General features: G+C 38.8%; 1 protein-coding gene across 5 annotated transcripts in view; it reads left to right on the top strand.

Annotated features, from left to right (window-relative positions):
• The window catches only part of pde4d (phosphodiesterase 4D, cAMP-specific), a 106,395-nt gene that overhangs the window by 459 nt on the left and 80,120 nt on the right, over positions 1–25,816 (top strand). For 2 of the 5 annotated variants that reach the window (XM_081707842.1, XM_081707849.1), the window contains exon 1: positions 21,492–21,805. In XM_081707842.1, the coding sequence (XP_081563968.1) occupies positions 21,501–21,805 (305 nt within the window). In that variant the 5' untranslated portion in view covers positions 21,492–21,500. Of the gene's footprint in view, positions 1–1,798; positions 2,030–10,480; positions 10,576–17,389; positions 17,620–21,491; positions 21,806–25,816 lie in introns of those variants that run through there. The other 3 variants (XM_035521852.2, XM_081707843.1, XR_014119954.1) reach the window with 3 other exon arrangements.

The raw sequence follows: 25,816 nt of genomic DNA, 5'->3' as shown, positions 1-25,816 counted from the left end.
TGTCATAAAATTCCTAATTAACAGGTTTATAATTTGCAAAGAATAAATACATTGAAAATATGCATTTGCTGGGAGGGTCCGGGCAGACAATTTTGAATTTGGACTGTAGTGCCCATTTTAAACACTTGTTGTCAGTATTACATATTGCTCCTCTAAGTGTCTCAAGTGTGGAAAAGGAATTCATAACATTTAAAAAACACATCTGCCAAATGGCACGCTTGAGTAATTCACTGCATGCATGTGCGTAATGGACTTTATTAGAGGATTTTATATTAGACTGGTGATTTTATAGTAACATGAATGGTGACTCAGTAGATTCAGTGGAATTCCCCTTCCAGGCTAAGCATGTGAGAGGTCAGTCAATTATATACAGTTCATTTACATATACATGCAGCATATTTTATCTTTGAAAAAAACAATATGATTATGTGAGTTTAAATTAATCATTCAACTTTAAGATGCAACTTTGCAAATCCATTTCAAGTCTTCTCATAGAGCAACACAGTAAAAAACAGTAAATTCTGAGATCGCACAATCTGGTAATTCTGTTCTTTTTACCAACTGATTTGTTAACAGTAAATCAGCATACTACTGGAGAACCAGTAACTCGCTGGGTTTGGCCTCTACACCAGTTGGCACCTACTCTGGACCTTCGATTTGGCAAACACACTTAATAAAACTGAAAATACTTAATTAAACCGCTGTTTCTAAGGTTCCTGTCGTGACTGCTACTGTTTTGCGCTTGATCGAAACACATATCCCAGGGTTACATCAACCTTAAGCGAACTAATGAAATGTTTCTGGGGTGCTAAATAACCTCCACCACCTGCACTGCCCCTTAGCCCAGTTGTGCAGCTCTGAAAAAGAGCAGGACGTCCTACCACCCCACTGTGATTCAATAAGAGCTCAGTAAAAAATGAACATGTTGATCCCTCCCATATTAGTGATCTTAGAGGGAGCTTTGAACAGCTAAATGGTGTAGGGTGAACTCTCAAAAATGAGACTCCTATTACACTTCATTAAACTGGCTAATGGCACAGGCCCAAGCAAGATGAAAAAGACTGACAAGAGATGACACGACATTATGAAATAGGTTAATATTAGACAGATTAAACGATTAGGTTAATATGTCTCTGTGCTCTGTGTGTGTGTGTGACTTAGAACATATATGGCTTAGAGCATATATGACTATGTTCTAAGCCATATTCATATTTGTATTCCCAGTTGTATTTGTATAATGAAATTAGAATCTAATATCTCCTGTTCTTCAAAAAAAACTAGCTTGGTACTTGTTTTCTAAATGAATCAGAGGCTCACTGGAATGTGTTTATCCACCCGCTTCATTCCTTGGGGCAAATAAACTTAGATAAAAACTGTTTCGTTGACACTGTAACACTTTCAGTCCTTAGCTTCCCTGCAGTGTTTTGGCTATTTGATGCCACTGTCGGAAAGGCTCACGTCACAGGCTGTGGGAAAGAGAACACTGTGATGTTAGCAAACTCTAAGGTTAACAAAGTTAATGTGAAATAACCAAACCTCACAGGCAGAATGATCTGATTAGATTAAGTTACAAAAACAAATATTTAGCTATTTGAACATAGCGCAGCATTTCTACAGCACGAGCACTCGTTTAAAACTCACTGACCCGTACACTGTGTACAACAATGATGTGATAAAGTGATCATGAGGGTATTCGTGAGTGGAGTGTGTGAGTCATGGCCTGGGCTGGTGTGCGCAGGCATCCTGCTGTGATGCTGCAGTAGTCCTCTCTCTGGCTCCTTAAAAAAGCTTCTCCAGCCAGCCTCAGCTAGAGCAAGCCTGGGGAGAGGGAGGGGCTTGGACAGCAGCGGAGAAACGTGATTGGTGCAGAAGCTGGGAACTCTATTGTTGTTCCATCCTTAATCCACAGTGTGCTGAGACTCACTAGCACAGGAAACAAGGGGGGACTGCATCGCAGTGGCAGGACAGCCATATCCTCTGTGGGGGACCACCTCTGTCACAATCTTTGCATTTCTATCCGAGGAAAAGAGTAAGTTCTTGGTTATCTTTCATCATCCCTTGTCCTGTTATTTAAGCATCAGTACAGAGGCAGAGGATGGGACACTGGGCAGAAGTCAGTAGGCATTTAAGGAGGGTATGAACCTATGTGAACTATCCTGTTTTGCACATGAGTTTGGCATCTATTTATAAGTATGTGTGTGCAGAAGTGTGCAGTATATCTGTGTGTCTGTGTATGTGTGTGGAGGCGTGCGTGTGGGGGATGTTAATGAATGAGAAGCCCTAAATTAGAAGACGCAGGTACAAGGTGACTTTTGGCAGCCCAACATCCTTTGTAAAGTTCTGGCTAGGAGCTTCTTCCGCTGAAAGACAGGGACCTTTCCTTGCTTTACCATTTCTTTCACTGACTCTAAACACAGTGCTCTGCATGCGATGCCTCTGTATCACACAGCTGTAGATATGAGGCCTGTTTGTGGCTGTTCATCTGGGTGTGCGTTCTGTCCTCTATGATGTCTATGGGAAGTGCTGATGGCTTGTCTTTCCACATGTTTGTGTTCCCTCCTCTAAATGAAGACGTGCAAAACCTTCCTGAAGCTTAACATAGTGTGAATATGAGTGTAGGACTGAATGTTTCAGTTCACATGGCATCTGGTGTTTGTGAGTTACGAAATATAATACTAATACTGGTGCTTAGAAATATAATATTAGACTCGAGCTTCCCAAGTGCTCCTGATGCTTTTAGGATAAGTTAGCTGTCAACTCTACAAACCTTTTATAGTTTCTAAATCATTGCTTGGAAACAATAATTTAATGTAGAAACTACAGCACATTCATTAGTGGCTTTATAACATGGGTACTGGTGCACCTGGGCTACAAATGAGAGCCCAGTTCATAGTAAATGCTTTAGGTAATGTAATGCTTAAGATAACAACAAAACGTTCTCTTTCAAACAGGGTTTTGATTCGTCTTCTTGGCTCTTTCTAACTGCCAACCATGTGGATTTTACGAATTGCCAAATACATATGTACTGGAGAATTTTAATTGAGGTGGTTTTATTTATAGTGACTGTAACGCCAACTAATGATGTCATTTGTGACACCACCCTTTTACATAGAACATCTGTGTTTCTGTCTATAATCGCTTCCTTATGGCTGAGTTTTGTTTACAACACGACTTCATGGCTTACATGTAACTGGTAAGTGATCTGGTAGGATGATTACACTAACTCACAACAGTCCACAAACTCTTCGTTTTGCTCAATGCGAAGGTTAAGGTCCATTGTTGTTTCCAGTGACAATACACTGCTCCCAAGCGGTTAGACCTCCAAATCTCCAATAAACAGATTGTGTGGAAATTGCAGCTTCTCTGTGGAAGTTAAGTGGCTGTCTCTAGTCTGGGTTGAGGTGCACACCTTTCCCCAAAGCTTTCTGCCATGTATTGTTCTTGAGAACAGTGAAACCCTTGTGTTACTGTATGTTAACCTCTTTTATGCAAATGCCTCTTTGTAGTCTGCTGATAATGACAGGGAGGTTCAGAGCAGCCTTCCCCTGCTCTTGGCAACAGATCCCCGTCTGTCTCTCGTCTTCGTGGTGCCCTTCGCTCGGTCTGTTCCCTCAAGTCTCACACTCAGCCCACACTGCACACGATCAATCAAACACAATCCAATGCAGACGCGTCAGCCTCTTTAAAAATAATCTCAAATATAAACAAAAGTTGTACACGACAGGAGAAGGCCAGTGGTAAGGTACTCTCGGCTAGCGCGAACACTGCGTCTTCATAGTAGTGCTATTTAGGGTAAAAGTACTCAGATAGGTGTGAGGTTTAGCAGTGTTTATGCAATCACTGACTTTATCTAGCCCAGACCCCCACATGGCTTCCCAACCAGCCATGCTTGACTGATGTTTTCTCTTGGGACAGGGTGTGGGACCACCTAATTTTCTCTCCAGAAACAGAGATCTGATGTTTTATTTTTCTGCTTCAAGCTTAATCATAGGAAACATGTTACCTTTTTTCAGCTGGACAGTAGATTTGAGTCTGAACAGTGGGTTTGAGCCCAGACAGTGGGTTTCAGCTTGCATAGGAAGAAAACCTAGCCCACATTGAAGAATTATAATTCTTTCTTAATTTTTCAGCTGTTTAAAGCTGTAGTCAAGACTGAGGCCCTAGGTCTTATGTGTCTTAGGATGAAAATGATATGCCAGTCTCTTCCCTTCTTCCAATGTTTTTTTTGGTGATGGATAAAACTAGCTTCTGATTGCCATACATGTGTTACTGAAGCTGTGAGAGGTTGACATGTTTTGAACAGCCTTCTATGAGTAACTTTTGATCAGACATTGGAACCATGAGGTCTGATGTAATGGCTACTCAAGCCCATAACTTCCCCCATGTGTCTGTTGACTAAGGACTGTGTACTGCAGCTGTCTGCGCATCTCGCTGGCCCGTGGCTTAGTCATTGCAGACCACAGCATATACATGGCTCACTCTTACCATTAATGAACAGATGGCTGTCCATCTCAGTGCTGTTCATGTAGGGTCATCTGCTCGGTTTCAGAAATCACACAGTAAAGCTGAAAGAAAAACACCAGAAAGTACACAGTCCCATGGAGGAGGCTTACCGTTATGACCAGCTGACACCAATAAAAAGAGTTTGCAAAAGAAACACATAACTGATCAAATATTGCTCTTTAAAAATGCCACTTCTAGTGCTAAGAGCTTTCCATGTTTTACATGGAAAATACAAGGAGGTGAAATCAAAGAAATAACACCTGCCTCTTTAAGCTCCTCCGTAAAGATACGCTCATGGATAGGCACAATTCCCGACGTCTGAAGGCCATTTCTGTCCTGGAACGAATACAAAGAGAAAGAGAGGAGGCCTTTTCCTAACTCTCTCATGACACATAATGGCTCTCTGAGCTGCCCAGGCTACACAAGGACTCGGCACAGAGTGCCAGGGAAACAGCTGAAATTAAAACACTTTAAATCATGCAGATTAAGGGGATGAACTTGGTTATAATGAGAATTATGAATACAAAAGCAAACACAAAAAATAAGATAAGAAATAAGATGACACAAAACTGAGTGAAGTACAACAATTTTAGATTTTTCACTGACTTGTTGCCATGATGGCATCATTAGGTTAACTTGTCTGTATTGTACTGTACACTGGTCTTCGAGTTTCTATGAATACAACATACATAATATTGCCTGTCACAGATGGAAATCAAGGGGGTATGTATATATTCACACATAATGACTGGTACATATATCCTGAAGTTATTTTGGCCTCAGTCTTGAACTGCACAATTTAAGTACAACTTGCCTGGTTTCCCATGGAAAACTTTCCATAAACAATTATTAACCATTCCTCTGTTTAGTCTGTGCCACTTATGTACAATAGTGAAAAGGAACATTTCGTCTAGGACAAAGTTTAAAAAGCACGGGAATCCTTTTAAATTATGCCGAGAAAAGACTGAACAGCACTGTTATCTAGCATGTAATGTGATGTTATGGGAAAAGGGAAATGCCATATCTCTTATTTGGATTTTTTACATAATTAAATTTTTTTCTTGGAGCTGAAACTTGTACTGATTTTACCAGTAAAAGTATCAGAAGTTTCCGCCTGATTCGTATTTCAGGGAGATACCATGAACGATCACTTAACTTTGAGAAACGGACCCCTTCTGTATAGTGGGTTTCAGTTTGCATAGGTAGAAGACGTAGCCCACAGTGAAGAATTATATTTTGTTTCTAAATAAGCTGTTTAAAGCTGCAAACAAGACTGAAACCCCAAGTGTAATGTTTCTTAGGATGAAATTATGTGCCAGTCCCTTCTCTTTTTTCACTGTCCAAAACTAGGACCATCCCTGGAGAAAATATTCCTTCCACTGCCAGTTTTTAGTTCAAGCCTCACTTCCCTGCACACGTTCTGGTTTCCCCTGCTTTAGAGCTGCTGATCTTGTTCGTCAGCTCACATGAAGCCCTTTGTGAATTAAATCAGGTGTGTTGGGGCAGATGTGTTGGGGCAGGTGTATTCAAACTGAAGGCCAGTGGTTCCTAAGCTATTACATAAATCACCACAGGGAGGAGCCAAAAACCTTCTGAGTGTCCTACCGGAGTTCACGACTTTGCTTAAAGACAAAACAATGTCGAAAATTTCATATAATACTATAAAACTAATTGCCCATTTAAATGTGTGTTTGAAGATCCGAGTTCACTTGAAAGGAGATGCAGTTTTGGATTCACTCCACTGGATACGTGTGCCATCTCACTGCAAATAACACAGTGACTGCAAGAGACAAAACCAATGACATTAAAAACTGGAATTAGATTCAAATCCTGAAACTTTCTACCCATTATATGTTTAGTCGATGATATTGCATAGTGCAAAATGCAAAAGAAACCCATTACATACCTCTCAAGTCTCACACATTAGCCGTAAGACTCAGGCATTTGGCACCAGTCACACAGTCTCACGCCCAACCATTCAAATCTCCCGCATTACCCAAAAGCTCGGCTGTAGAACTAGTTTATAGTTTTGACTGTATTTGATATGTTGCTGTGGCAATAACAAATAAAAGCTGAAATCTAAAGGGCCATGGATTTCAAGCCAACAAGACACGTCTGATTGAGTAATGACCACCCCACCAATATAAGTATATTAGCCTATATATGCATGTAGTATGCTTAAGACTCTTTAACAGACTTTGCATTATCTAAGGACATTCAAGCTATAGAAAACCTATACATTAAACAGAGCTCACATCTGTAACCAGCCACTCTGTACCTAACGTTTTCTTTCTCACATTGAAGGGGACTTTTCATGTCTTGAAATATTCTTTGTTCTTCTTATGTGAAAATGAAGTAAATCAAGTGTGGGGTGCAGAATAAGTCAAAGGTCAATCAGAATAATTATTTTAATTCTCTTCAAAAAATATTTAAAAATATAGGACTAACTGTGTTAAAGACCATTCCAGTGTATTCTGCTTGATCAAATGTCTCAAAATAAGCATCCCAATCCCACACAGTCATATTTTACCAAAGCTTATTAAATAATGCGTCGAGGCATTTTATTCTGTATAAACGATCTATCTCATATATATATTAAAATCGCCAAATAAAAATTTGGAATGTGTTTTTTTTACACTCCAGACAACCTGTAATGTCCTAATTACAGGCAAAAAATATATGAATTTTGATGATGCTTCTGTGCATGGCTCATAAATAAACTGTTTGAAATCTCTCATTTGTTACACTGTTTGTATCTGATGTTTTTGTCATGCAGTCATGATCACAGAGCTACAGTCCCCGTGTGTCTTAAGAAAAGAACCGTCAAGGAGCCATTATAGGCAAACCTAAAATTCCCTCTTAATGTCACGCATATTCAGTTTTCCTATTTTACAAAATGTTCCACCAGAAGCCTCAAGTGTTTTCATAGAGGCAATCTCTTCCAGTAGTTGCGGCCATCGGTGCTTTATTGGGCTGTGGCTCGTGAGTTTGTTCCTTCCCTTGACATCCTCTCAGACAGACATGTCCATTTCTGTTGTTTTTTCAGAACAGTAGGGGTCTGCACTCCCACCATGGGTTTGATCATAGCCTGTCCCTCCTGCCAATACATTTTGTTATGTTTCCAAATTGGGCTAGATACATTTTTATTTCATTTTGTCCCCAAGATAGCAAACAAAAAAACAAAGTGATGCTTTTAAATGAAGTTGTTAGAGGATGGCCTGTGGTGGCCAGACCCAAACAGGCTCATGACAGCAAGTTCTGTTGTTTTTTGTTGTTTTTTACCCTCAAGGGGACAGACCCAGACACTTTTGAAACAAAACTGGAAGACCTAACGGGGGAACAAAAAAGCATGAAGGCTTAAAGACTTCCAGGGCTGGAACAGCCGCGTCACACAGAGAGCCCAAATGTTTGGTCCCAAATCTTCGTCTCCCGGCAGGCTCAACTTACTGACCTCTATTACACTTTTATTGTTTTTCCCAACTTTAACTGAAATCTTTTTTTTCCCCTGAGTGTGGATTATTTGGTTCCTTTCCCTGTATTTCCCTGTATATTTGCTTTGTGCAAAGTTTTGGGGCTAGAGAAGTGGGAAACTTTAGAGGTCTTGGTCAAGGTCGGTTTCCAACCCAAAATGATAACTTGGAAAGCCAGGCTCACACAGCTTAGCCAATTCTCCTTTAAGTGATTTCAGCTAAACAGTTTTAGCCAGTGACATGGTCCTTTTATCCAACAGGGAGACGAGAGCCACTCATTACAGGCTGCATTATTGCCAGTCATTTTGTTAATAGAACATCAAAACAGTTGGGTATTTACTGCATTCTGTCTTCAATTGCTTATTTATATTTAGATCATTTGACAGCTGCTCTTATCCAGAGTATGTGTGCTCCTTGGGAATCAAACACATGAACTTAGCACCTTGTGCTAGCTGCTTGCCATTAATTTTTAAAATTAAAATTTCAAAATAAATGTGGAAGGCGGTTATAATTTTATTAGGTTCCAAAAAAGCAGAACTAATAATTAGAAGAACTAATTACATTTTAGGATATCACCACTTCATATCTCATGCTATGTCCAATAAAAAGCCAAACTACATTATGAAATTACATTTCCAACATAATTAACATCCACCAGATAAACTCGCCTTTTCTCACCTACTACTTAATACATTTGTTTGTTTGTATTTCTATTGAGCCCCTAAACTCCTATAAGATAATATTTTCTTCGAGTTCAGGGCTTTATTGCACAATGTGCTTGCTTTTCTCCAGTAATAATAATAATAATAATAATAATAATAATAATAATAATAATAATAATAATAATCACCAATAGCCAATAACAATGGCTACAATAAATTAGCAAAATACACATAATTTCAAATCATTGTTTTATATGTCTTATATATGTTCCCCTGAATAGAAGACAGATTTCCTTCTTGGAAACAAAGTACCCTTGCTTGCTCTCCCACATCCTGACCCTGCTACAGTCTGGCCCACTGCTGGACTAGAGCCAGCATCAAGACAGAAACACAGGCCAGGTCAGGTTCCAGTGCCTGAGAGGACTCTGCGTGGCAGGAAACTTTAGTGTTGCTTCTTTGCTAATATAGATACCCTGCCAGACCACACAATGTCCCAGAGAAAGAACCACAACCATCTCCAATAGTCTTTAAGAGACACCACTGGCATAAACTTACTTCTCACTAAATGCTCAAAACCATTATTGTCCCTCTGCATATATGTTTGGAAAAGGTAGTAAATTCTTTTCTTTACTGAAAAGAAAATGGTTTTCATATTTGTTTCATGTTATTTATATTTTCTTTTGCTGTCAACACTGTTTAATTACCCCACTGTAAATCAACAGTTTTTATTGTTTGCATGTATGTTGAATCCTATTGTTAGTGTCTCCCGATAATAGCTTTCAAAGTTCACCGTGAACGTACTTCATTTATGTACAGTTTACTCAGAGTTGATTGACTTCAGTCAATGATATTTTAACCGGCTTTTCTGGAACCAATAAGTCTGGGGATGTCTGGTCGAGTTACGTCAACTCAGAGCTCAAGGTCAAGTTTAAGGTTTTTATGCTCCATTCTGGTTATATTTTGTTTCAAAGTTCCTTTTCAATATCTCAGCTAGACATTACATTGGCACAGTTAAGCAATGTGATACCTCTTGATTTAGGTTCCTCATGTTGGGTTCCCACTTTGGTAGACTGTCATCAGCAAAATAAAAAAAACTTTGCGATAATTATTTTACTAATTAAAGTAAAAATCTGAATTGCTAAAGTTACAGAATTTTAAAGTATGGAGACAGTTCAGATTGATGCCTGGTAAATCTTCTGTTCTAAAGATATTAATTTTGATATTACATAGTCATTTGAAGTGCAGTGCACTTGGTTATAGTAATATTTGCGACATCTAAAATAATAATTAGAGACCCAAATGAATATATAGTAAATTATCTTGTACATACAAGATAAATAACTTGTTCCCATAAGATAAAAATATCACCCCTCTGTGATGTTACCGTTCAGTAGGTGATGATAACTGTGACTAAAGAGGAACTTAGTGGCAGAGGAATACTCTCCAACCCTACAGACGCAAATCATGGGCCAAGCTAATGAAGTCCTAAGGTCGATGCATTTGAAGTAGCACTGATAACAGCAGACTCTTAATTGAATAATTAGTTTTATATTGATTTTTTGTCTTATTGCTGTTCATTTTGACATCTTAATCTTTTCCTTTGGGAAGCTTGTTTGGTTTGTTGAAGTATTTTTAGGGCTAAATCAACTTTTGCCTTGCCCAGTTCCTCATTTTTTTATATATACCGAATAGCATTATCACAAATAACTTACCTACTGGCTTGTACACTTCACACTGAAATCCTTCTCTGCTTCTATTAAAGTCTGTAGGAGTGTGACAGTTATTCACATTTGTGCAGTGATTTCAGTGGGGATCTGATCCAGTTTTCTCTGTAATCTCTTCCAGGACAGGCTGTTCCCAGAGTCTGTGGCCGCTCACCCCAAGCCGAGGGCCACACTATGCAGGAGAATGCTTGCAGCATCGCATGCCAGATGGAGAGTGTGAGTGCACAGGAGCATATTAGCACAGACGTACGCACAGGAAGTGGTGGAACATGACCACCGTTTATCTCATGTATTGGGACTAGTCAGTGCATTTTGCCAAAAGATGAACTGACTTAGTCCTCAAAAGAGGACGAGACATGCGTTACAGATAAAGAGGAGATCTCTCCGACACATAAACAGCTGCATCACCACGGGATTGTAATTGCTTCAGATTTGAACTCTAGACATATAGTGCAAGTTCAAAAAGCTTTAGTTTGTTCCGTATTATAGTACAGTGAAACAGTAGGTATAAGAAACCACATGCTATCAAATGCATGGTCTGATCTTGTACCGCTTTTCAAGATCCTAGGTAGACATCATTTTAAAGGGAACATGATCATAAATGAATAGACTGGTTTTAGGCAGACACATATGTGAAACATTTACATAAGAAAATTAGAGAAATGTGAGAACTAGTCAAATCTGATTGCATATTGTTGTGTGCCTAACCGTGCCAGAGTATTACAGAGTCCAAGGCCTATTTCCCATCAGATCCATCTCATCATGGAGGCCCATTCCTTTGCTAATGGATAGCTTTAACTAACATTACCTGATAGTCAAAGCTACACCATGGCACCTTTACAACTAGAAGACCCTGTTGTTTTCTACCTGCATATTAGATGTTGATCACGTTTATATAGTTAATGAAAGATAAAATTATTTTCTTCTGAAGCTGTTCACACATTTCAAAACAGTATAGAATGACTTAGAATTGAATGAATATGGAACAAGATATTGCCAAATATGATGATTGCAATTGCCTTGATTTTCCATTCTAATGTGATTAGCACATTTTAATACATTGTAGTGCACCATGCAGAAACACTGTAGTTTGTCATGCTGGGTGATTAGTTATGATATGCCAGAGTGTTCAGCAGAAAGGCAACAAAATAAAAGCTCATAACAGGTATTAATAAGCTTATTTAAGGAATAGAGTTTCCAAAGAATGCTTAAATGTGATCCAATAGACATAGTGGCAAAAAAGCATCATTTGTATTGACCTTTCAAGGGCAGAGTTCTGGCAGAAGTGCGCTGAACTAAATCTTGATTCAGGTAAGATATAAGCACTGTTGCTCTGCAACCTTAGTGCCACATTTGACACCACTGACCATAATGTACTTTTAGATAGACCGTAATGTACTTTTAGGTAGATAGGAAACTAGGAAGAACTCTCCAGAATAATTTAAATGTAAATCATATCTAGAAGGCAAGGGCTTTTTGGCTCCATTGGCAATTACAAATCACAGTGAACTGCCTTGACGTGTAGGTTCCCCCAAGGATCAATTTGTGTGCCCCTTCTATTCAACTATTCAGTACCATTAGGACAAATGCAAGATAGCACACAGCCAATCATATCTATGCTGAGGACACCCTAATCTGCATAGTTATCTCTCCTAGCACCTATGGACCCACAGACATTGCATGAATGCATAGAGTAGTATCAATATGTGATTATGCCAGAATTTCTTCCAGCTAAATAAGGCCAGAACAGAGAGAATTCTGTTTGGTGCCAAATATGAAAGACTCTTAGCCAAACTTCAAAATCCCAAAAACCATGTTAGAAATCCGGATAATACTAGACACAGCATATCCACCACCTCAAAAATATACAGCTACCTTTAAAAAATTCAAATGAATCTACACAATCTAGAAAAAAAACATTCCCATCTTCTATTCAGTCTGGACTACTGTAGTGGGCCTCTTCTTGAATGCAGCTGCAGTTGATTCAGAGCATTGCTGCTAGAATGGTAACCAAGACAAAGAGGTCTCAGCATATTACCCCTATTCTCAGTTACATTAGTTTCCAGTTAGCCACAGGACTGTTCTTAAAGTGCTACTAATTATTTATAAATCATTAAATTGCTTAGGACCTAAATACATCTCTGACATGCTAGATGAATGTAAACTCAATAGGCCTCTTAGATCAATAGCAATTGGTCAATTATTAGTGCCTAGAATTAGAGCAAAAAACATTGAGACAGCTGCAGCTACCATGCTACCCTGTGCTGGAACCAGCTCGCAGAAGAGCACAGAAGTTTTTAATTATACACTGAAAACATTTTTTTCCTATGCCTTTGATAAAAAAAAAAGTGGTTTAGATTTTTATGATAATTAACTTTAAGCATTTTTCCTTTTATCTTTAGATTTTATATATTATTTTTTAAAGGTCTATTTATTTTAATGATCTTATCTGTTATTGCTCTATGTAGTCTAATTATTCTTTACCTATAGCACCATAAAGGATATCTGTGTATGATGTGTTATATGAATATGAATGTCCTGGCCTGGTCCTGACTTTGTGCAACTGCTAGTGTGCACTGCAGACGTTTATGGGCAAATGAGATATGAGAAGCTGCATTCATCGGTTTTGACATGCTGCACGTTTCATTGGGAATTCAACATGCTCCACTTCCTGTATGATTTGAGCTCAAGTGACAATAGCCAACTACTGACCACAAAAAGAAGTCCATGGATTTTCAGTTTGCCAATAATAGACATACACTTTAATTTTCAGTTTTTTTCCTTTGTGCAGGAAATGCACTCCTGCTTTAGATCTCAAAGACAAACATTATCATGGCTTAATAATTATTCAGTTTCATACTCAATATATGTTTAATCCCAGTTACACTGCAATTACATATAGACCATTAAATGGGCCCAGCATATAAGGACAGGGGAGGGGTGTTGTCCGTAGTAGCCATGACCCACTTAATTCATATTTAATAGTCTGACAAATGCAGTGCAGGCCTGCCCAGCTGCTGCTGAGATAACTGGAATGCTTGCATCCTCAACACATCTGTGGCAACAGACCATGAACTATATCTAACGTTTGGTTATTTACCCTCTTATTTATTCAGAGTCTTCTGATGTGTTGCATATTTCTCCCAGGTAATAAGATTAGGGTGGCGTCTGTGAGAGGGAGCGAGCATCGGCAGGTGTGTTTCCTGTGAAGCTCTCCCGCTCCCCTCATGTGTCTCCAGGATTTGGGGATAGCTGTGTGCAGCCCGTCTCTTCAAACAGACGATGTTTGTTGCTCTTCAGGACATAAGCACCGCCACCTGGGTAGACACATGGTTTCCCAGCATGCCTTGGTATCATTCAATTTGTAGCAGACGCTGGGGTTTTCATTGGAAAATGAAATGGCCTGGGTCCAAGGAATTAAAATATTTTATTAAGTAATATATCTGTAGATAAGACATCAACAAAAGCTTTTAGCACCAAACCATTGTTTCTGTCACTTGGTTATGATGCTTTAGCGCATGCAGTGTAGTGATGGTCCAGGGATGCACAGGGAAAATCAAAACCAGAATATTTCAGTGTTACTCCATGTCATATAATGAAAAGTTGACAGACATGGGTGGTGAAACGCAGCTGGCATGATATTTTGAACTTTATTCGGGTCTCAAATGGAAAACAGCATTTGTGAAAATGATGTGAAAATACTGCAAACAATATTCAACAGCAGCAGGACAAAGACAGTTCTGAAGTAAAGGCGCTGACCACTACAATTCTGCTGTGGAGGAAGTGCCAACGACTTTTCACATTTCCAGACATTTAACTGATAACAATACCAAACCTTGGAAAATCAATATTATTGAATTATGGTCAAGAGCAGACTTATTCCTCATTGTATAAATGCAAAATATGAGAAAATGCCAAGTGCATTATGGCCGGGATTTTTTTAGCCTTGTGCCTCTAGAAAGTCAATTCTCCAGGAAGTTGCAATGGCGTGACAAATGGAGTTTTTTGCTGTCGTGGGAAAATGTGTTAATGTTGAAGGTCAAACCAAAGGAAGAGGCATTCTGGACTCCATGTTTCATGAGACTCATACTGTTTGGCCACCAGCATGATCTAATTAAAGTCAATGAAGTCATTAATAATGAAAGAAAGGATGATTTTTATGAACTCGCCTAAGGGGAATAATTTCAATAGAACCATACGTTCAATAGAACCATACGTTCAATAAAACCTCCTTACAGACTTTCCAGTGGACCCTTTGTCATTTATTGTCCTAATGTCTGTGACATAAATTCATTATGGGGTGGGAAATAATCTGAATATATCAGTGTAAAACAGTGACCAGAGGTTACGATAAGTCTAAATATAATTGTGGTTTAAATTGTTACCATGCTGCATGTTGGTAAAACACAGGAATCTGCTGAAGCATGTTGAGTGGACTGTTGCATTTCCCATATGCCCCAGGGCTGTTTAGAGAAAGCAGATCTCTCTGTGGCTGATCGATACAAGTGTATGTCCACAGGGCGGGGAGGAACATATTCTCCCAAGCAGGGTTCCAAGCGAAGGTGGAGTTGACAATCGTGACAAGAATGAAAAAAGATTTTTCTTTAAATCTTTTTTCCTGATAGTTTGTCGAGTTAGTGATTCCAGCTTACACTTGAAAAACAAAATGTGACACCCTTGCTCCTAGGTGCTTCTGATTGGTAACAGGGAGACAGTGACAGACAGAGAGGGAAGGGGTTAAATCACAATGTGCATTCTTTATTCATTTTATTCCCTCATGCAAGGCTGCTACTGACTTAAGATTTTCAGATGATTGGTCATGCGCAGCTGTTCCTGAAATGCTTAATAATGATTGACACAACAATATAAAAATAAATTAATAAACAAAAGATCTGATGGTGTGGTGAAGCAATAGGCCTCTGCACTTAGCATGCATGAGCTGGCCTGATCGTGTCTCTGGGCTCTGATCCTTACTCATACCTGCAAAACTTCTGCTTTTAGCCTCCAGTAAAGAAGAACTGGACTTACTTTATGTTTTGAAAGGATTTAAATCCTTTCAAAACATACCCACACAGGGCAGTGGTAGCTCATTGGTTAAGGTACTTGACTTGTAATTGGAAGGTTGTGGGTTTAAGCCCCACCGCTGCCAAGTTGCGCCCCTGAGCAAGGCCCTTAATGCTCAAGTATAAAAGCATATAAAATGAATGTATAAAATCATCAGGGAAGTGTGTGTGTATATATATATATATATATAGCATAGTGGGGATGGTTGTAATGCTTTTTGTTTAAGCACCTATAACTCACAGATTATATGTGGTATAGCTCTCAAATATTTACACAAACTACTTTTATTTGTCTACTGCAATTAGGGATGTTTCTGATTTCTCCAGCTATTACACAGAATTCATTAATTGATGCCTAATACAAGGAGTTCCATTGTTACAACCCACCCCACTGCCAGGGTAAGTTGTAACACAACCTGGGGTAACAACGAGACTGAAATTTTAAAAATTGAGACCACACCACAAAATATGCATGTAAATCAGTTATTTGTGCATACTCCAGCACTTCACTGTCTAGTGGTAGTATTTGAATACATACAAATGATGTCATTATGTGCTTAGTTACATTTTTTTTTAAATGTTACAACCATTCCCACCCTGTCAGCCATTGTTGAGCTGTAGCAGCATGGTGGTTTGAAATTAGCATAGATAAAATACCTCACATTTTACCTAAAGGATATAAGAGTTATAATTATATAAGTCTTTAATAGTTATATGATTTCAACCTCAACAGTATCAGTACAAAATATAGAATTGGTCCAAAAATTTTTTTTTTTTCCTTTTGCAATTAAACATGCAGAGTCAGGAAGGAAGTTGTCATACATGATACTGATCACATAATTCTGAGGTCAACCCTTATTGGTAAAAGTGATGCTGTTGCCGCTATCCCATTGTTACAACCATACCTGGTCTCACCTATCTCTTGCTAAAATCTTCCTAATGTTCTAAGCGTTACCGAGACTTTTTCTTGGTCCTTGTTGCTCTAGGTAACCTTGTTCCTGTGTTTACATTTGCCTGCCTTTTAACGATTAATGATTATGGATTTGCCTGTGATAACTGCATCTGCATGTCTTCTGGAACATTCTGCCAGTCCTGGCAGTGATTCCTGGATAAAGCCCAGAAACATGTCTCAGCACATGTACCCTTTTAAAAACAGTACATTTTAAAAACAGAGCCATAATTGAATTAAAATTTTGTTTATTAACAAGTGCATATCCACTAGGACCAAGACTATAAAGAGATACACATGAAAACATCTCATCTAGTTCCTCTAACCTAAATAAATACACCAAATGGGAAGTCTTGAAACACCGGTTGAAACGTTTACTTGAGAAAAATTTCGTTTTTGTTCAGACCTTCAGTTTAATTCTGTGGTCAGTAATCAGTAATGACTTGTGGAACTGCACGAGGCGAGATGAACCTCTGAGATCCTGGCTGGAGTTTGGAGCTGAGCGGACATGTAGACTGTGCCCCTCATGCTAATGGGGCAAGAGAGAAACGCGCGTGTGTGTGTGTGTGTGTGTGTGTGTGTGTGTGTGTGTGTGTGTGTGTGTGTGTGTGTGTGTGTGTGTGTGTCTGTCGTGTGTCAGAAAACAGATACCCGTGCAAATATATATGAAAACTAGCTAGATGGGAGAAGTATTACACAGGGTCTTTCTCTCAAACTTCAACTATTACATAACATTATTCAAATTGGTTTTAGAGTCTGGAAACCTCATTTCTTCTCTCATCTTATATACAGTAAATCTTCTTTAAGTCTATAAAACATGTGGTAAGTGCGTGGTAAAAGGCTTTGATTTTCTCTCTGAACCGACTGACTGACCATTTTTAGACTGATGAAAGTGAAACCCTAAATCATGAAAGTTTGCTCATAGCAGAAGACAACAACAACATAAGCGAAAGCCTCATCTGGGCTTCAGTCTTGCCCAGGGTACGCATCCTGCTGACACCGTCTGTCTCTCCCACAGGTGTCAGACTCGTCTGAGTCTCCTGAGGCATGTCTGCTGACATGCATGGAACCATTCGCCGTGCGCAGGCTGTCATGTCGCAGCGTGCAACTGCCGCCTCTGGTCTTCCGACAGGCGCAGCAGTACTACTGTGAGAGGAGGGCGGAGGCGGAGACTGGACAGCCCCGCCCCACCTTCCTCCCTCTGAGAGCTCCACCCCTCATTGCCATCACCTCTGCAGAGAGCAACAGGTATGCTTCATTCTGATGCTTGTGAGTTCATTCTGATACTGGTGAGCAACTCAGAGTAGCCCAATCATGATGGGACTGTCTCTGACATGTTCTGTCTCTGTGGAGGCTACTGTCGCTGACATAGGCCTACACACAAATCCATCTATTTGAAACAGAAACATATTCTTGTGAAAGCTGATTTATTTTTGTTTGAGGTTGGAAAATAGCCTAGAAACGGTGATCCTGATTTTTTTAAAGGAGAAGTTTTCCTCACATTCTGCAGCTTTTTTGATCCGTTCTGGTTATTAACATGCACATCTCATGAGTACCTGCTTCATGTATGCTTTGAGCTGGAATCACCTACGATGTGCTCTAGATGGTGAACCCTGGTGACTGGAGTGAGGTTCTAAGTCATGTAATGGTATTTTTGTAATCACTGGCTAAAAAACAGGTGCCATGGTTTCTGTGAGAATTCAAATGTGCATTGTGTATTGTACAAAGCATACACTAGGATAGCCATTCATTTGCGTTATGCAAATACCACTGAGTGTTACCATTGAACTATTCTTTATGTGTCTCAACAATTTTTCTGTTGATGAAAACATACTTTAACTTCTCATTTGGCATCTACATGAAAAAACCTTAAAAGTTACAAATGGTTGGATTCCAAAGAAGTGTCACTGATTGGATCACAAGTTGGCAGGACCACTGGCTCCAACTGCAGCAAACCATTCTGGACTCTTTGCTGTTTTATGTGTGACACATTATACTCTAAACAGAAGGAAGCAATTCCGAGACATAGCAGTCCTCAAAAACAGTCCTCAAACACAGTGCTTGCTTTGTGAGATAAAGTTTTAAATGATAAATTAGGCACTCAAATAGCTAATAGTGTCTTTTGAAGAGAAACTCAGGGTTTATATATTTCAGACATTATATATTAATTTTTGAATTATGTATGTATTTATTTATTTATCTAGCATCATTGCAAGTATTTAAAAAAAAACAAATTATTTCGTTACTTGAAAAGTTGCAAAACAGGACCAGAAAAGCAGAAGTACCCTCTTAAAATCACATTATTATAATATTAGAATTCATTATACATTATTATATTAATTGGTAACTTTAAGAGTGACTCAGGTGAACAGCTGAGTTACAGGTTACATTTGCATTCTTCATATAAAATTGACCCCTTAATATAATCATATTACAAAATGAAATTGAGCTCTATATTTACAAACCAAATTTAATCTGGGCCCAGAAGATATAGCCCTGTGTAGCTGAATCAACCACTATTAATTCACTATTAATTCAGTCATCGAGAGGCTCAACCCCAAAGAAAGAATGTGTCTTCTTTGCAGTGAGCATTACAAGGGTTATAAGGAAAATAACTGTCAGAAAAAGGTCATTATTGTTATTGTTTATCTAACACTGATAAGATAAAAGACTCATCTAGAGGCCATGCTCTATTTTTGGCTATCTTTGTAAATGCTCAATGCCAAGCACCACATAAGTTAAACGGATACACTACATTGCATTTCAATCCCAAAACAGGTACTGTACATTAAATAAGTAGGCAGCATGATTTGGGTTAAAATAGGTTTCAGCAATGCTAGTCTAGATTTCCAGAGATTTCCATCATCTGGGGCCATCACATGGGCGCTCTTGAAATGTGGACTGAATGGTTTAATTGAGGCACAGTGAGGACAACGGGATATCAGATAAGAGATGAATATATCTGCTATGTTTCATGTGCACTTATCCGTTATATTAGAATAGTCCACCTACATTTTTTTATTAACAATCCTATTAGGTGGGAGGGGAGGATGAATTATAATTGCAGAATAACCCTGGAGAATGCACAGCTGTGTTGTCATTCAAGTGTTATTGGACAGTACTGCCTGACTCTGCTGGTTGTAACCACTCAGATTCTACTTCTCTCAGTTCATAGTGAGACATAGCAGATAAAGACTTTTTTATACTAAGCTCAGGGCACAATTTCATTGTGATTACAATTTAGATGGACAGAGACATTGGCATCATTTAGAAGATAGATCCAATTTTACCACAACCTTCTGTTCTCGAGATTCAGTTCAATAGACCTCTTGCACATTGAATTCTGGGTAAAATCACCAGCACATCAGCAATAGCAAAGCGCACCTCATTATGGGTCATTTTGATTATTGAAAATGACATTGAGGGCACGTCTGCTGTGTGCCCTGACCTGAAGCTTCACTGCGTTAGGCCATCCATTCACCTCTTCCTTCAAGCTTATTCAAGCAGCAATATTAGTATTTGCTGATTGTGAACTTCGTGAAGTTTGCATTAAGATTTTTCATTGAAAATAGACTCTATAAAATATGCTTATATTTGTTAATTATCCATGTGTAATAATGGCATAGTGTAAAAGTTGATGTGATTGTTATACATTTATATACTGAGTTGTCTGATTCCAAACTTTGCCATCAAGGTAAGTCAATACAGTGTATCAGAGGCCTTCTGGTTCCTACGGTCCCTTATCCTACTTTTTATACTTGTTTTTTCACTTTGTAAGCTGGAAGAAGAATATCTTTTGGCCAAATTTTCCCATTCCCCAAAGGCATATATGAAGATGAGAATATGAGCTCAGCGTATTTCTTTCATGTTGTTTGTTCGTTTATTTGTTTTGTTTTCTATCTAAGATAAACATTTCAACACTTTTTCAACTGGCTGAGCTATGGTGTTATTGTGCCGTCGTGCGTCTACCTTAAGAGAAATGCTGCTTGGTTCTACTTTGCTCGGTTACAAACACTCGTCTTGTGTTTGCCTTCCTGTCTGTGCTGGTGGCAGATGTAGGCAATGTTCAGAAATCAGCCTCATGGCTGACCCTAACCCATGTGTGAAATGAGGGGGTACAAGAGAATCCTGCCTGATTGAGTAAGAGCAACAAAAATAAAAAATAATAAAAAACAGAACAGATTTACTGTCAATAGCAATTTTGTTGTAAAATTCTGAACTTTGGCACTTTTTGTTGTATTTTTTTGTTGTTGTTGTTTTTTTCCAGTGTTTGGATTTCACACCTATAGTAAAACTTGTGTGACCATCAGCAGCGCCGTCATCTGAGAGGAAACCTGAGATTGATTGTGTTGTTAAATGAACTGACAAGCTAGTTTACTCCTGACACCAGTTTATTCCAGTTTATTCCAGTTATAGCCTACTTTATTGATCCCTAAAGTTTATAATTGCAAATTAAGCAAAGGACATGTTGCACCACACTCGGAATAAACATAAAGTGACTCATATACGTTATACGTTTGTAAAATAAATTATATGTTTTTACACAAGCGTCCCACTGAATAAGCGTTGTAACCACGCCTAGTGGGCGGTACCTCAGTCCCACTGAGTGCGCGTTCGCTCTGGAATGCTTCTTTCTTGACTCCGCCTTGCAAAAGTGGGCGTGGTCTTCGACGCACAGACCCTATATAGGCAGACGCGCGCTCCTGCCAGTATTAGATGCCCGAGCACTAATTGAGGAGCTTTCTCGGTACACTTTATCATGTGCTGTTACGGCACCGTTTCTAAGAAGGCAGTGATGAAAATGTAGATATTTTAAAAATATGACTTTTAAACGGCTGGATAGGTTTAGCCGCTGGACCAGTGTGCGACAATGAACCGCAGACGTACCATTTGCGCAAGACAAAAGCAATAGTTTCGACTAGTACTAGTACTAGGACATTACAACGTAAATTAATATTATTTTACAGGTAACGCAGTTGTGGTAACTTAAGTCTTTTGTGATAAAAATGGATGTTTTGGAAATGACGACGAATTTGCATTGTGCTTCGCGAACTTTGTCAGACTAATTGCATAGTAACAAAAGATAAGTTGTCTGTCTCTTTATCCAATCCAAACAATAGTAAGCGACGATGGATTCCGGTGGCCAAGTAGCAGCATCATGCTTAGTTTGTAACAGCAGTGGCGACGGAGGCGCCGGGGAAAATGCCCAAGCCCCCAAACATTTGTGGAGGCAACAGAACCAATTAGCCCTTCAGCGTCAACACTGCCATGGATCACACAAGACCACCCGGGTAAGGCAGAGGGGCTTCTCGGACAACGAAAAATACCTCAGTCCAAGGACAATGGACCGTACGCACGCTATAGATACTGGCAGTCGCCCTGGTTTGAAGAAATCAAGAATGTCTTGGCCATCATCCTTCCAAGGACTTAGACGGTGAGACATTGTCTGAATTGTCTAATGCAAAACGGGTTGATTTGTTTAGAAATTCTAAATAATTAAAGTTAGAAACAAGCCCTGAATTTGTTTTACACAGCAAGATGTTAACTTTTAACAATAGTTGTCCGGACTATGATTTAGGACTGTGATCCTTTTCCCCCAAAAGGAGTTTAATTACTATAGGGTTAATGTTTTAGGAGCGTTACAAGGCGAACGTTGACTGATCTGTGTTTCTACCAGGATTGTTAAGGTTTTGGTTCTAGTGGCGACGTGAGGCTCTCTGAGCTCACAGATGTACTTGCGGGTACCACTTAGCGCTTCTCTTCTTTTATCGCAGATCCAGTGCAGGCACGCATGGACGGCTAACGATACAGAACGTACATACTCTCAATTTATCACAAAGTCTGAGACATTAACTTATACAGTAATTGTATGATGAACAACATGGCTTTAGATTACACGATCAATGCAGAAACTAAGCAACTGAACAATAAAATCTGAGCGCCACGTTGACTGGCCGTCACTGTCCACGAGCAAGAGCCAACGCGCAACTTGTGAAGTGCCTACAGTTGAAATAGTTTTTAAAAGATTGCAGTGATTAGAGTGCCTTAAGACGTCTTCGCTATGAATAAAGATGTAGGAATGAACACCAACCGCCCCAGGGAACCATTTTTAGTTGTGACCTCCTTTGCGCTTGGAGATGGGAACGCGCCCGTTAGTGGCCGTACCCAGAAGTCCGCTTCATGGCACCAGAGCAGTGCTCTGTATAAAAGAAAAAACTAGCGGATTTAGCACCACACACTTAAACTTAAATGTAGGTGGCACCAGGTATAAACCATAGCATCCAGAAAGTCATTTCCACATTTCCACGTTTTACACAAATAATTTACATTGCATAAATTATGTCTATGGCGTAGCATGTTCCCCTGCGTCTGTTGCTAGTCGTATCTATGAGCTCTCTGAGATATTTTAATGCATCACGTACACAATTCTAGCTCTGATCAATCTGTCATAAAGGCTCAAACCAAGCGAGGTAATGGTTCAGAAGTATGGCCATCTTTATCTGTCCTGTTTTCTTGTCATCCCTCACCTCTCCCCCTCTCTCTCTCTGTAACTCACACACATACATATACATTGCACCTGTTTACCTGTTTTCTGTGTAAGGATGTGTATGACATCCTCCTCAAGGAACAGGCAGGACATCAAATAGGTCAGTTCAGAGGGTCAGCTCATATAATGTTTTAATTGTATAAAATACATAACTTATTTTACATAATTCTGATTGATTAATTACTTAGAGTTTGTAGGAATCCTGATACATTTTAAGAAGCATGTGTTATGCTAAGTAATTCTAGCAGAAATAAACCCTGCTGAAAGGAAAGTAAACATTTCTGCAATATCTGTATTGCAAATGGCAATTGTAATAACGATTAACAAACAGCTCAGTGTGCAGGCCTAATGACAATGTGCGTCAGTATAAGATTGAAAGTGCAAAAAAACAAGTCCTGACACTCAGTTACCCATTGGTTTATAGGTTAATTGTGGTCCATTTCCTCATTACGGAGATTCCTGGTTTTCCTTTGGGATATTTGGAGATGATGAACTTGATATCCCGCTTTTAGACATGTTAGGTCATGTCCATCTTGCATGACTCACCCCTAAATGATGTCATAAGTTACACTAAAATCAAAGCACCACATTCACCATTTTTAAATCTAAAATATATTAAATATTTCCAAAATCATAAATGTCAAATTTCAAGGATTCTTTTTTGCCATTTGTTATTAATCTATTATTATTAATCTCCTCAGAAAAAGTGTCCTGAAGAAATAAATAATGATCAAAGGAATTTGTTTTTAGATTAGATGGTTAAGACCCAGTTTCCCAGACACCAATTAAGTACAGTCCTATACAAAAAATGGCTTTTCAAATGGAAAGCTCAGTCGTGACAGCATAGTCTGTGTAACTCTACTGATGAAAGCTCCTGTTTGAGTTCATGTATTTTGGTGTCTGATTGCTGTGATTTTTTTCTTCATGAAGAAGCATTTTAAGTAGCTTTATGCTAATAGACATTTTTTAAGAGAGCATATTAAAACATGAATTGTGGGATTGACTGAGTTGAATTAAGAGGACTGAGAGGCCAGATGGAGACATCAGACAACAAAAAAGAAACATGTAGAACAAGTGTCAAGTTCACTTTTTCATTATAAACCATATTGAAGTTGTTGTTTTGCACCTCATATAATCATGCATAACCTTACAGATAGCTTTAGTATTACAAATCATAACCACTTTTCTCCAGCGTTCACTGGATTTGGACACAGTCCAGTATCACATTTCAACTTTCTGATTTTTGCGTGCATGTAGCCAAGAGTGCATATTTTCAAAAATGCACAACAGTGTCAATAAAAACTAATTGAAAGCATAGTTTACTGTTAAGAAAAACAAGAACCGCTTCTGCAATACCAGTGTGATCTGACATCAGCCACTGCATTTTCACCAAGAAAAACCCACGCAGGGATCCAGAAAAAGAATGCACGTTTATGTTTATGTTTTCTTTTGAAATGTAGTTTCAAAAGTAAATAGATAGCTTCAGCAACTACAGCATCTTTGCTTATTATATGCACCTGCTGCGCACCTGCCGTGCTTACCTTTATAAGAAATAAAAATGAAAAAATCATTACTCAAGTTTAATATGAGAATGCCATGAATCATTTCTCATTTCCTGCTCTGAAATAAAACACTAAAAATTTTAAAATAAAAAAGAAATTAATTTTTTAGTTGTTAGGTTTTTGTTAGTTAACATAACATTCTTATCATAACATTAAATTCTTAGAAAGCATCATACACTTTACCATAAATTCTACATAAACAATTTAACATTTGTTAGGTTTTGATCCAGTATCATTAATATTACAGTAATATGAAATGTGAGGTGGAGTGTGAAGAGGCTCTTGGCGCTCTCTGTAACCTTTAGAGACAATGTTTTATTTATTTAAGGAACGTTTGAACACAGGCCTACAAAAAGGGTTTAACAGTGCATAATCCAGAAATTGTACCTCAAATTTCTTTAGGGATCGCATGCAGCCAATGAATTAAAAATAACTCATGATCGAATGTTGTGAAAGTGTGGTCACTATTCAGTGACTTTCACAGAAAGACAGTTATCTATTTGGTCCCTGAACACTGTCTTTAGAGTTATGATTCTATACCTGTCTTTGCTTTGAAAATGGCTAGCACAGCTGGATGCACATACAAACTCACTCTCATGCCCATATAAGACTGATTTTCAATGCCATATCCCAAAACCAGACAGATCATTCAAATGTGCAATAGAACTACAGATCAAATCTGGCTGCTGCTAGAGGTCTGTCTGACCTAAAAAATAAAAAAAACAACCCAAAACATAATAACTCAGTGCAAAGTAATTACAGATTTCAAACCAAGTTTCCTGGATTTGTTTGGTGTGAACAATGAACTGTAGCTCAATAACTAGAAATGCAGCTTCATCCTGGAACTGAGTGCATTTGGTTCTTTGGTTCTTTGCCCCACTGCTCAATGTGGAATTGACTCCATTGTGTTGTGGTCTTCCAGACCTGATGAATTTGTCCAAGCCAACTGAGTTTGATGCACACACACAGACATGCGCGCACGCACACACACACACACACACACACACACACACACACACACACACACACACACACTCACAATCACGCACATACATGTACACACCTACACACACACTCACACACATATCCACAACCACTCACACACAAACACATAGTTGATTGTACCACTATATCTGTTTATACTATAAAAAACAAAACAAAAAAACATTTGTAGCATATCTGTAGACTGATGTGATCTGTAATGATAAATGCAAATTTAGAAGAGATTGTCCATCCTGTGTACAGGTCATCACTGAGGAGTGTGAACACAGGTTTAAAAAACTGTTGAAAACCAGCAGTTGAAGAACTGACGAAATTGCAAAGCTTCCTTTAGGCT

Source organism: Electrophorus electricus, chromosome 25 (assembly GCF_041902795.1).
Source record: "Electrophorus electricus isolate QZ-2024a chromosome 25, ASM4190279v1, whole genome shotgun sequence".
Lineage (NCBI taxonomy): Eukaryota > Metazoa > Chordata > Actinopteri > Gymnotiformes > Gymnotidae > Electrophorus > Electrophorus electricus.
This window is presented reverse-complemented; position numbering and strand designations above follow the sequence as displayed.